The 12,262-nt window shown below is 45.0% G+C and overlaps 1 protein-coding gene across 4 annotated transcripts; it reads right to left on the bottom strand.

Moving 5' to 3' along the window:
• Nucleotides 1–319: 319 nt before the first annotated feature.
• CCDC90B (coiled-coil domain containing 90B) lies at nt 320–11,675 on the bottom strand. Of its 4 annotated transcripts, XM_054188049.1 has the most exons (9): nt 11,552–11,673; nt 9,260–9,379; nt 7,136–7,239; nt 4,742–4,843; nt 4,014–4,055; nt 3,863–3,934; nt 3,726–3,779; nt 2,857–2,971; nt 320–1,722 (listed from the first exon to the last, which is right to left on the bottom strand). In XM_054188049.1, the coding sequence occupies exons 1-9, from the start codon at nt 11,640–11,642 to the stop codon at nt 1,667–1,669; spliced, it is 756 nt and encodes a 251-aa protein (XP_054044024.1). In that variant the 5' UTR covers nt 11,643–11,673; the 3' UTR covers nt 320–1,666. The 4 variants fall into 4 exon arrangements, with proteins under 4 accessions (XP_054044024.1, XP_054044026.1, XP_054044023.1 ...); XM_054188051.1 differs by lacking the exons at nt 320–1,722; nt 2,857–2,971 and adding an exon at nt 9,698–9,842 and having other exon boundaries at nt 2,987–3,779; nt 11,552–11,667; XM_054188048.1 differs by lacking the exons at nt 320–1,722; nt 2,857–2,971 and having other exon boundaries at nt 2,987–3,779; nt 11,552–11,675.
• Between the last annotated feature and the right edge of the window lie 587 nt (nt 11,676–12,262).

Here is a 12,262-nt window from a genome sequence, read left to right on the forward strand (position 1 = left end):
GCTGGGGGACAGGGTGGAGTGCTGGGCTGGGGAGTGTCAGGTGAACAGTTGGACTCGATGATCTCAGGGGTCTTCTCCAACCTAAATGATTCTGTGATTTGGAGAACTTCAGAAATGGTTGTAGCTTACAAGATGGATTTGTACGTGCACCAGTTACAGCAGACACAAGTGGCTGCCGAGGAGCCGCTGAGCTCCTTGCTGCCAGCACCATCGCCTCTTGGGCACACACAGACAACCCGAAAAGCGGCCTCAGCATCCACTGTAAACACACTGTGCCTGTTTGGTCCGGTAATCTGTATTCAAGTCTCTCAGTCAGATAGCAAATAGAAGAAATTAATTTTATTTTCTTGAACAAAGATGATAAATATTTTAATGCACAGAATATAAGAATTAGCAGGATACCAGCAGGTTCAACTGTAAACGGAATAAAACTGCAATAAAAAAAAAAAATTGCCACTAATCAGTACTAAATACTCTTTACCCCATAAAGGGCCTACTCTTACTTAGAAGTTTAATCCAGGAAGATTTTTAACTCTTATTTTATTAAAAGACTCAAACCAAGCATATGCATTTGTACTCGACAACATGTAACTGCTTCCGTTTTGAAAGGCATCCGCCTGCTACGGCCCATCTCTGCAATGAGTTGTGAGGTCCTCGCAAAAACGTAGAGGGGTCATCACCAGAAGCCGGGGGGGGGGTCAGCGTGTCCCCCAGCATTACAGAACAGTCCCGAGGAGCGTGGAGATGGTAGGGAGATGACCACCACCCCGCTGGCACCACTAAGATGCTGAGTATTTCCACGTTACAAGCCAGATCCTATACCCAGAGACCCTGGGAGGGTTTATTGGCAATACTCTGCCCTGCTCGGAGGCGCTAAGAGCACTTTCTGCCCCAGGGCTGTAACGCACAGCTGGGAGCGGAGGCGTTTTCCCTTGGAAAGACAGAGTTCTCCCATTCTGTTTACCTCAGGGGTTACAGAAATTGCAAGAGATACTTAAAAAAATAAATAAATAATAAAAGTATATGGAGACATTTTAGTTCTACATGAGATTTTAAATTTATGTAAACCAGTTTTCAAGAAAAACAAGGATTCTTTAGTAAAGGCCTTGGAGTGTGCGTTTATACATAAATAAAAACCCCAAAGGGCCAGGCTTCAATCCATCAGAAAGGAGAGGAACGGACTGAAGGCGAAAATCCAGATCCTATATTTAAGACTAATTTTCTTAGATCAGAGTAGGTCTGTTGGAATCTGGCGTTATTATTCCCATAGTGGGAATACTAACTTGGGAACAGTATTCTCATTTCGAAGGCCTATCACATGTTTAATATTTCCATTTCAAGAGGAGCCGAGAGTGAGAACGTTCAATTGAGAATGTTCCGTAAGAAAACAAAACTAATTCTGAACCACTTCCTGATTTAGCATAAGGAGTGCTTTGAAATAAATACAGTATTCAGTGGAGGACAATGAAATATTACTATTTGCCTACTTTCCCCCAACGGTTTTGATCTTTAGTGTTACATATCCAGAAAACATTTTTAGCGCACAGTAAGAATATCAAAACAAGAAGGTACCACGGTTATCTACAGCGCAAACACGATCATCGGACTGATGTTGCCTGGGTGGCCTTTTCTCCATCTGTATTTGATGCAGTTATTCCGGTTAGAGCTACTTCCAGAACCTGTAAAATCCCAGTGCTATCGCTAAGCAAGTGAATACCGAAGCTGTTAAAAAAAAAATAATAAAATAATTAGCTGAATGCTAATTGTATCACCTTCTACATACAGGAAATTAACTGCAAACAGATGGAAGGACGACTGTAGAGCAGAGCCTCCTAAACTTCCCGAATTGCTGCAGGTGCGATAGAATAATTTTAGGAGACAATGACTTGTCTTAAATGTAAGATCCTGCAGCGTAGCACTGCCCAGGTGTGAGACGGGACGCGACATGCAGCAGCCCAAGGAACTGTGTTCTCAGGGACACCTCTGAACGGCTACAATGGGCTACAGGAGCTCTCCCTATTGTCACCACCTACTGGGACCGGTATCACGGGAGAGACGGCTGTGCCAGCTCTTGCAGTAGATGTGATTAAGATGATTTCCCACTGAACGAAAAGGCAATGAACTAACAATACACCCGTCTGACACGACATTAAGGCATCCAGGCAGCGCCTCTGGAGCCTGTGAGCTTTCGGATCTGTTGAGTTGCTGCTTCAGCTGGTGTCAGAATAAAGCTCATTACGTTTCCCTTTGCACTTGCTCTCACTTCCAAATATAACACGTGACTCTCTTTTCGTCCAGCTCCAATACCATAAAGATTTCAGTGGTTACATATATATTGAGAAGACAACCCCAAATCAGACTGAAGTTCGTTTGGGGGAGAGTACCAGTACCGCCACACCGGAACCGTGTGCCTGTGGAGGACTGAGTGGGAGGCAGGACTGGCCGCCAAATACCAGTCCCAAATACCAGCAGACTTTCAGGGTAACTTAAATCCGTGCCGGAGAACCGTGGGAACAACTCTGCCACGCGAATGGCTGCCCTGCAGCAAGCAGAGGTACAGTGAGACTAGATAAGGTATTCAGACTTCTTTCCTAACCTTTAAAAAAAAAAAAAAAAAATCACGTCCACGTTCCTCCTGGTGTTCTGTGCACAATCCTAGTCCAGCTGCTGCAGTGTCTGCAGGTTCCCACCTCTTCCGTGTTCTCTGTCACGTTTCTTTCACTGGGGAGGATCGGCCCCCGCCCAATCCCAGTTATCTGCTGCTACACAACCGAATTCACTTTGCACGCATTCTTGAACAAAATTCTATACACCCAAAATACAACACTGATACTCACCTCCTTGCCTGTTACGTACCTGCCAAATAACGTATCGTATCGAGTTTATTTGATTCCATGAGTGTTTTTAAGGAAGCTATTTCAGTGTCAATTTTATTACTGATTTCTGAGATAACACTGTTGGTACTTGAATCCTGGAACATTGAAAGAGAGCATGTATTTGACAATGATCTCTAGCCCTTTCACCTTTGAAAAGCCACACAAGAATACCGCGCCACCTTTCCAGCCTGTCGCTGATGTAAAATATGGAACTGGCGAGACCTCAGAATACAGAGAGCAGCATTTAATACGACCCAGAAAGAACGTTGAAGAGGGAGACAGGAAAAGAGAAAACCGAGATCGCGCAGGCTTTTGTCTCTGATATGCCAGCGCCTCCTAAAGGAGGCACTCTACGGCGCATAGACAGTACCCCTACATTTCTGCAAAAGAAAGGTGGCATTCACGAGCCACATCCAGAAAAGGGGTACAATGAGACACGTCCGTCTTTGCCTTCAGCGCCCGCTAGCAGCTTCGAGGACTTCCAGCCCTTGAACTATCTGCTTGGCTGCCGGCCCCTGACCCATCCCTCTGGAGCAGCCGATCGGCTCGTCTGTTAGTATTTGGAAGGGCAGTGTGACAGCGCCCACCCCGCCGGTAACAGCCTGCACTTAGGATACTCCGGGAGCAGGAGACAAGGCTCACGTACCTCTCTCTGCCCGAACAGTGCTCAGCGCAAATCCCACAGACCTCGGCAAGACACACGTCCAACAGACACGGGTGATGCAGCCCAGCCTTTTGCTTTACCATAGTCAAAAATCTACCGACTTTCACGACAGTTTGGGGTTTGTGTAACACGCAGCACGTAACTGTATCCCGCTCAGGAGAAGATGAGCTTTGTTTAGTACTTACTTTCTTATGAAACTCTGTCGTTGCTTCCATCAGTTTCCTCTCCTGATCCGTAAACTGTGGATGAACGATAAATCACAACTGTAGTAACGGAAAACACGACACAGCACTGACGAGGGTGTCTTCGTAGACCAGCTTACCATATCTGTCACTCTGCTCCTTTCCAGGTTTATGTCTAGCTTGCTGTCAGCTCGGATTTTACCGGTTTCATTCTTTAAAGCAAATAAAGATTATGAAAATAACTATTTACTTTCCCCAATGGGAGCGTGTAGGTACTTGCTGTTTACTTACCATTAGCTGCTGTTTCACTTGATCTAATTCAATTTTCATTTTCTAGGTGCAAAGGAGGAAAAGAAAAAACAATTTTACAAATTCAGAAAACTGCTGACCAAGTGAGTCAGTCATGCAAGCGTTACCACCGCGAGCACGCAATTACTCTTCCATAATTTTTCTCCCAGCGGAGCAATTAAGTATCCTAACTAGTGTACTCAGTCTCTACGGCCACATATAAACTGCTGGGAATTCTCCTCAAAACAAAGGAATTATTTTGTAACGATGATGATTGTGTTATTCTGAGACTAAAGACAGCAGAAAAATACCAAAATGCTATCACGTAAAAGCAAAATGTGTCTAAATCACCGATTTATTATTATTATCACCAGTTTATTACTATTATTATTAAATTGTTGCAAAGAAATGGCTGACTGCTCTCCCTGCATTGTATGGTTAACAGTGACCAGACTCTACCAGAATCCCCTTAAATAAAAATACAGAAGACAATTCTAAGATGTGTAGATTATTTTTTTCTTTATAGCAGAACTGAGCAAGTCTCATCACGTGAAACATATCTTTTACGTGATCACAGAAGTTGTAATCTACAAACACTTCAAACTCTGATAAAAGTAGCCATGATTACTTTTACATTCGTATTTTGTTCCACAAAAATGTACAACTGGTATAACCCAACATACATTACGATTGAACTTCATTAAAGCTTAATTAAAAATATTTATTAGTACCTCATTCTCTGCTCTCAAGTTTGCAAATTCGCTTTTCTCCAGGATGACCATATCTTTTCGAATGGAGTCCAGATGTGCCATGATCTGCTGTAAAGTTATTTCCTTTGAAGCAATAAAACACGTCAGTGATTAAGGTGCCCTCTTTCTGCTAAGTACAGGACAGTTAAAGATTTTTAGGTCTGAAATTATGACATTAGCTACGGCAAAGGACAAAACCAGGAAGACTCTCGCAACAAGAAAGTTACAGAAAACACAGGATTTTATAGCTGAAATTTGTTTGAAAGACTCAGGAGGTTTTGGTTTTGTACTTTTTCTGGTGCTTTAATACACTAACTCTGAATTTAAGCAAAAAAGCCAGAGTATTAGTCCAAGTAGCTATGAAATGAAATAGACCCGAAACTTCAGGTTAGTCCTTCATTCTCTTGGATTTTCAAGGAGCGTTCAGTAGCCTGTGAAACAGTAACTGTTGGTTTGAATCCAGTTCCGAAGGCAGCACTTCCATTTCTTGCCCACAAAGTCATCAAAAGCCAAGGATTCAGTGATACAAATATCACACCGTCCTCTCAGCGCTGTGAGGCAGACTCGTAAAAGACTGCTGAAAAGCAACGAAAAAAGCCTTCCTGGTGTTTGGACTTCAACTGCTATTTATAAACTACAGAGCGAAAAAAGAGAAAAGAAAATAAAGGGAGAACCTTTGTATTTCAGAATCTCAAAAGCAGTACTCCTTTAGCAAGGAGGAGGAGGTTATCCTCCTATTTAGCACAGGAAGCGACATATCTCTGCGGGATTCTGCTTTTAAAGCTGAGCGCCAGCAAAACGAAGAGCTCTCATTCAGAGCACAGTCAAACAGTATTTCTCAGATCCTATGTTGAACTGAATTTGTTAAAACGTGCCCTGATCCAGCTCCCACTGAAGTCTGACTACTTCGCTGAACACAATGATGTTTTCACAGTTCCTGGGAGAACCCCAGTTGTATTTACACTGAGGAGCCAACTTGCCTCATCCCTTCTTAAAACATCCAGCGTCAACACTGACTACACTGTGAAAACCAGGGTTTCTGCCTAACCCAACTCCATGCAAATTATATTCGGGATACTGACTTTCTTTACATATAATAGGGTCTCCAAACAGGAAGATTTCCACTTCGATGAAAAAATTAGAGGGACAAAAGTTCTCTTCTTCTGAGATTCACAGAAAAAAGTTCAATAACTTTTATTAAGAATAAATGCCAGTAAGATAAAAATGTGTTGGAAGTAAGGCTCAGCAGTTTAAAAAACCAGCAACGAATGCGCAATTGCATTAACTCGTTGAAGAAGAATGGCATGTAATTTCAGCTTGCGCAGCCTTCCTGGGTAATTATTAAAACCATTACTGTGCATCAGAGCTTTATTATCCCGGCCCAGATGTCTGGCCCACGAGAAAAACTGAAGTTCTTTTTATTTTGGCAATTTGTTAAAAGCGAAACTCGTCACCACCTCTATTACCAACAGAAAAACCAGCCGTGCTGCTTCACTGATTCACTGCCTCCAGACACGGCCACAAACGTGAACTTGAGTCTCCAACGGAAGGAGACGCCTCGATGCTTTGCTGGAGTGCAGGCTGAGGGGCTGAGCTGAGCAGCACGAACTGCGAGGTTTATACCAACGATGAAATAATTCGCTTCTGTCCCCAAGGGCACACGACACACCACAGATTACATCCAGCCGGCTAAAATCCCGTCCTCCTAAATCAAGGTGGCTCTGCCCACTCTGCCTGCTGGGAACAGTTCCTGGCTCTGTACTTTCATATAAATTGTGCCCGGGTCAGGGACACGGAGCTGGCACAAGGCAAAAAAATCAAACCAAGGCACCGCAACGGCTCTGGACAACCGTGTGGTGGTGTGTGCCCTCACCCTGACCATGTTTAGCTTTTACTACAGATGTAGCTTTGGAGACTGAAACGCAGAATAAAATAATGGAAAAGTTTTAATAGTTTTTAGTTTAAGAATAGGAAAACAGAAAAAATACGCTGTATCTCAGACCTGAGTTGACATTTTTAGTAAAGACAGACACTGACGGGTGGGTTCGTTATCTCTCAGGAACCCCACCTTGAGCATCTCTTCTGCCCTCTGCTGTAAAGCACAGTTAAAAGTGTGGCGTCACCTCAGAGCTTTTCAGCAGCAAACGAAGCAATCTCTGCCCTGCATTTATACATTGGGGCTGCATTTGGAAAACACTCCTGTGAGATGAAAGGTGTAAGGTATTACTATTCTTAATACCACCTTGAAACTTAGGGAACCTATCTCAGTGAAGCGCTTATAGTACTACAGAGCTGCTCACTCGTCTTGTAAATACACGACTATGAGCCGTTATAGCTAGACAATGCTGCGTACGTACACCATACATTACTTCTTACCTGCTGAGCCTGCGTAACCATATCCTTATAGACTGTGTCTAAGCTGACATTCGACAGGGTTATCAATGCTGACACGATGGTCTCCGCTTGCTCCTTCCCAAAGCCTAGAAGACAGTTGAAGGATTACAAGTTAAAGTACTATTAGAAAGCTGGATGAAGAGATGAGCAAGAGGCACACGATTAACTAGGACGCTCAAGTGCCACTACAGTGGCAACGGGAGTCAGACGGCTACTGAAAACTGTCAGCGAGGAGCCAGTCACTGTGACTTTGAACTAGAAAAAACAGACGTAACGCTGCAGAAATCTGAAGCACGTTAACTTTCAATACACTGAAATAGTCCAAGCATGCAGCTGACAGGAGGACCAAATTTCTGCACATTGTTTAACCTTGTTGCCTTATAAAAATAATTCAGCAAAATTTTACTTTATAATGAACTTTTGCAAGTTCCGTTAAAACCAAACTTACCTCGAGCTACGTAGCATGCATCCTAGAGAAGAAAATGAAAAGCTGTGCATATACTGAAATGGTTCTGCACAGGTATGAACACACGCAAAACTGACTGTAAAAACTGCTGCATCCATTGCCTGCAGAATGAATGCAAACTGGGATTTTTGCTTTCTGATGATAAAAATTACACTTTGTCCACTTCACCCCACAAGTTCTAAAGGAACTCGAAGAAGAAATAGCTGAATTAGTACCGGGGACAAGTAACGTCTCACAGACAACCTCGGTTACCCAAGGACTGGAAACTGGCAAATAGAATGCTAGTTTTTAAAAACAGTTGCAGAAGGGACGCAGGGAACTACCAGCTGACAAGTCTGACGCGCATGAAAAGAAACAAACATTGTTAGTGGACTATTAGGAGTCTTCCAACTATTAATACGTATTATTATTAGACCCAAATAGTGAAAAAAATCCTAACCTCAGATTGTATAAAGCTCCTACTGTCACTCAGAAGAAAGATCTTGCGATTTTACAAGATAGTTGCTAGCGTGATGAAGCTATCAGCTCAATGCTTAGTAGGGATCATAAAGCAAACCAAAGCCTTAGGAATTACTAAGGAAAGGAGCGGAGGACAAAACAGATGCAACATTATGTCACTGTCCAAAGGCACAGGACAGTCAGTTGCCAAACAGTGCCGGCAGCTCTGTTCCCTCCCCTTTGAAACAGGTTGTGATAGACGTGGAAAAGATTCACAGAAGGGCATCAGGAATGATCAAAAGCGTGGAAAAGTTAGTGGTCAAGGAAAAATTCAGCTAGGACTCTTCTGTTTGGAAAAGAATCACGGAGGTATATGACGGAAGTTTACATAGTCATGAGTGGCATGAGAGATCAGATGGTCATTCCCTCTTCCCACAAAAGCGCTGAGCGGGCATCAAATTAACCTCATGGAAGCCAAGTTCTGCCTAAACAAAAGGAATGGATACCCGTAACTCCATGAGAAAGGACGCTCTGCGTACTAATCAGGCTATAGTGGTTCAGGGACTGAATAAGCTTATGAAAAGAATTCCACTGAAGGTTATTAAAAACTCACACCTGATCCAAAATACCTTGAGGGTGAGAACAGTTGGAGGCTTGCTTGGCAAGTACAAGAGTATGTGTCACAGGCATCTGCCCCATTTTAACACTCTTCTGCAGGCACTGACTCACAGCTGCTGCCAGGAGACAGAACCCAGGGCCACACGGACCTTTCATCGGACTTCAGACAGCCCCGCTCACAAACTAAAAGCGCAGTATGCTACTGCAAGTATTTCTAGTTAGAGACAAACACCTTAAGTTACTATTAGCAGGCTAGCAGAAGGAACTTCTACTAAAGCTTCATTTTTGCTAGAAAACAGTTCTTTAACTGGTATTGTTACTTTAAATTTCTTGAGTATATTATATTCCTTGGCGGGAAGACACTACATAAACTTGCCTTACAAATAAGGTTAAGTTGACCTATCAGTTTATTTGTACTGAAGCATCAAACTATCAGATGCCTCTCCTTCGCCAGCCACCTCAAGAGGCTGCCAAAACATTTTATAGCACAGCGTTTTGGTACTTCGAGAAAATTGATAGCACTCAAAATTTTTGTACTTTTAACTAAAAGTTTTCCTTTTAATTATTTATCAGGTATCACTTACCATGGGCTTCCAGATCCTGGACTAATGCGTGGGTATCAAAAGTCACCTTCCTCTGCTCCAGGGGAGTGATATCAACTCTTCTGACATCATATGACTTCCTAATGAGCGTGGCAGCAAAACCTGGAAGGGACAACATGTGACTTAAACTTAACTGGATTCGTTCATCATGCGATACGATAATTTTTATTTCTTTCATCACAGCAAAGCTGCATGGATGTTGCAACAAAGAGCTGGATCCTTTTGATAGCTTGGTTACAGCACACGTCAGAAACCATCAGTCCCTTTTCTGTAGGAAACCTATACTAACTAGGACTTGTATATCAATCTTAAGTACATTTGTAAACTAGGAAGCTGTACGTCCTGATACACTAAAATTAAAACCACCATAACCAATTGTTTTGTAATATTTGAGAAACATAACTTAAATCACGTTCCTACTTTTAAAACATCAGCAGTTCTAACACACAGCTAATTTCTGCTGGTTACAGCTAACATCATTCATCTGGTTCTTCACAGAATCCCTCCACCACGTTCTTCTTACACTTTCTTCTATCACGACCCCTTCCAGCAAGGAGAGTGCCACCTGTAAAGATAAAGCTACAGAGTTGGGTTTTTTTTTTTTTTTAGAAAGTTATGCAAATGTAATGTTCAGAATGAATTTGTTTGTTCACCAGAAAAGTAATGGGGAAACAAAGCAATACGATGTTTGTACCCAGTACTGCAGAGGGAGGTATTAGTTAAAGATCCACCCTATTTATTACAGGAATGCCTTCCCACCAGATGTTTCGCCACTTCTCCTACTTTATTTGAAATATATTTTCCCTTCATCATATCTTTGTGGGGCCTTGCATGTTATAGATTCTGTTCTGATAGATTCTTTGTTATCTAAAAAGCCCTGTTACTTCTAAATCCATGCTTATTTGAAACCTTTCTGTAGGCTCTCTGCCTCAACCAAAATGTTGTTCTGTATCTTATCTAGACCTTTACACAAAAGCTTTATATCATTTGAACAACAGGGAAGTCATATTGTGCCACTGCTAGACAAATCAAATTATGTGCTACCTTGTATCTACTCTAAAGAAATGACTGTAACTAAGACAGCTGTAGTATCCAAACCAAAGTCTGTATAAGAAATTAGATTAAAGAGTCAAAGGAAAGATCTGTATTTAAGTGCATGAACATTGAATACTATGCACAAATAATTTAAAATAATTCTAAAACTTATGGTGGAAGAAAATGTTCTTTTTTGGCTGAGCCACGACAGCTTTTAAACACAGAGCTTTCTGTCCTCCAAATGCGTTAGTGTTTTTTTTTTTTCCCACTGGATTGAACATATATATCGCCAATATTATAGCATGAAGCTTTTGGTTGTCTAGCCATGCTGCTCTTCCTCCTATTGCGTCACTCCTGTATTCACTCCATCATAAAATCCTTTACATTGGAAAAGATCTTTAAGAGCATTGAGTCCAACCATTAACCTAACAAGCACTGCCAAGTTACCACCAAACCATGTCCCTCAGCACCACACCTAGAGGTCTTTTAAATACTTTCAGGGATGGCGACTCCACCACTGCCCTGGGCAGCCTGGTCCAATGCTTGACAACCCTTGCAGTGAAGAAACTTTTCCTAATATCCATCCTAAACCTCCCCTGGTGCAACTTAAGGCCGTTCCCTCTTGTCCCATCACCTGTCACTTGGGAGAAGAGCCCGACCCCCACCTCTCTACCCCCTCCTTTCAGGGAGCTGCAGAGAGCGAGAAGGTCTCCCCTCAGCCTCCTCTTCTCCAGGCTGAACACCCCCAGCTCCCTCAGCCGCTCCTCACCAGACTTGTGCTCCAGACCCCTCACCAGCCTCGCTGCACGGCTCTCAGCCCAAAGCTGTTCTTAAAACTGACTGATGTTTCCACAGGCCGTAACTGAGACACCATTCTGTGATGATTTTCTGCACCCCTTGGCTGACTCCCGTTGCTCCTCCCGTCTCACACGCCGTCAGTCCTCACAACCGCCCTTGCCCATGCAGCACACCCCCTCCCGGGGACTCGCCGCAGCCCCACGGGAGGTGTTTTGCCTCACACAACCCACCGGCAACAGGCCCCCAGGATCGCTCTCAGGCATCCGGCCCAGCCCGCCAAACGCCCTGTGCAGCCGCGGCCGAGATTACCCCACCGCAGCGGCAGCCGGGTGCCCCCTCCCGCCGCTTTCCTCCTCGCCCCCCAGAGGGGCCGGGGGCCGCCTGCCTCCCCTGTGCTCGCACAGCCCGGCAGACTCGCCGGCTCCCTCCGGCGCCTCTCACCTCTCCGCGGGACCGGAGGCAGCAGAGCCCGGAGCGGGCCCGAGCAGCAGCCCCAGGCGAAGAGCGCGGCGCCGGGCCCCGCTCCCCTCATGGCGGCACCACCCCTCCGCTTCCGGCCCGCACTCCCTCCCCACTGCGCAAGCGCGGCCGCCATCCGCTTCCGGTCGTTCCGCGCAGGGCATGCTGGGCACTGTAGTCCCCGGCCGCAGGGTGAGGGCGGCGGCGCTGCGCCCCCGTGCGGAGGGGAGGAGTCACAGCGCCGGCTGCGCATGCGCGGACAGCGGCCTCTGCCGGCGGGAGGGCGCCGGCCGCCATGTTCCCCCTCAGCGAGGGGTCCCGCATCCGTACTCGTTTATAAGCTCAAGTTGCCGTCAGCAGCCTGGCTGCTCCAGACCACTGGCGTTTCTCATTGCTCGTCCAAGGCTTGGAGACATGCAAGAGGCTGATTTGTGGCAAATCAGCGTCTGGGTCGGTTGGGGTTTTAGGCCCTTGATGGTAGGGAGCAGCCTGGCGTCTGGCACTATGGAGTGTGCGGAAGGTGTTGATGCCTGTTGAGAGCCGAGATGAACAGGCAGAGCTGAAACACCCTCAGGGCACAGCGGGTAGAGGAGGGGATAGGAAAATCTGCCGACTGCCCTTGCTTGGAAAATGCACAGGGAAGGGATGTCCAGAGGGAGGCCTGCGTGGGTCAGTGCGCTGGTCCAAGGGCGC

Source organism: Rissa tridactyla, chromosome 1 (genome assembly GCF_028500815.1).
Source record: "Rissa tridactyla isolate bRisTri1 chromosome 1, bRisTri1.patW.cur.20221130, whole genome shotgun sequence".
Taxonomy (NCBI): domain Eukaryota; kingdom Metazoa; phylum Chordata; class Aves; order Charadriiformes; family Laridae; genus Rissa; species Rissa tridactyla.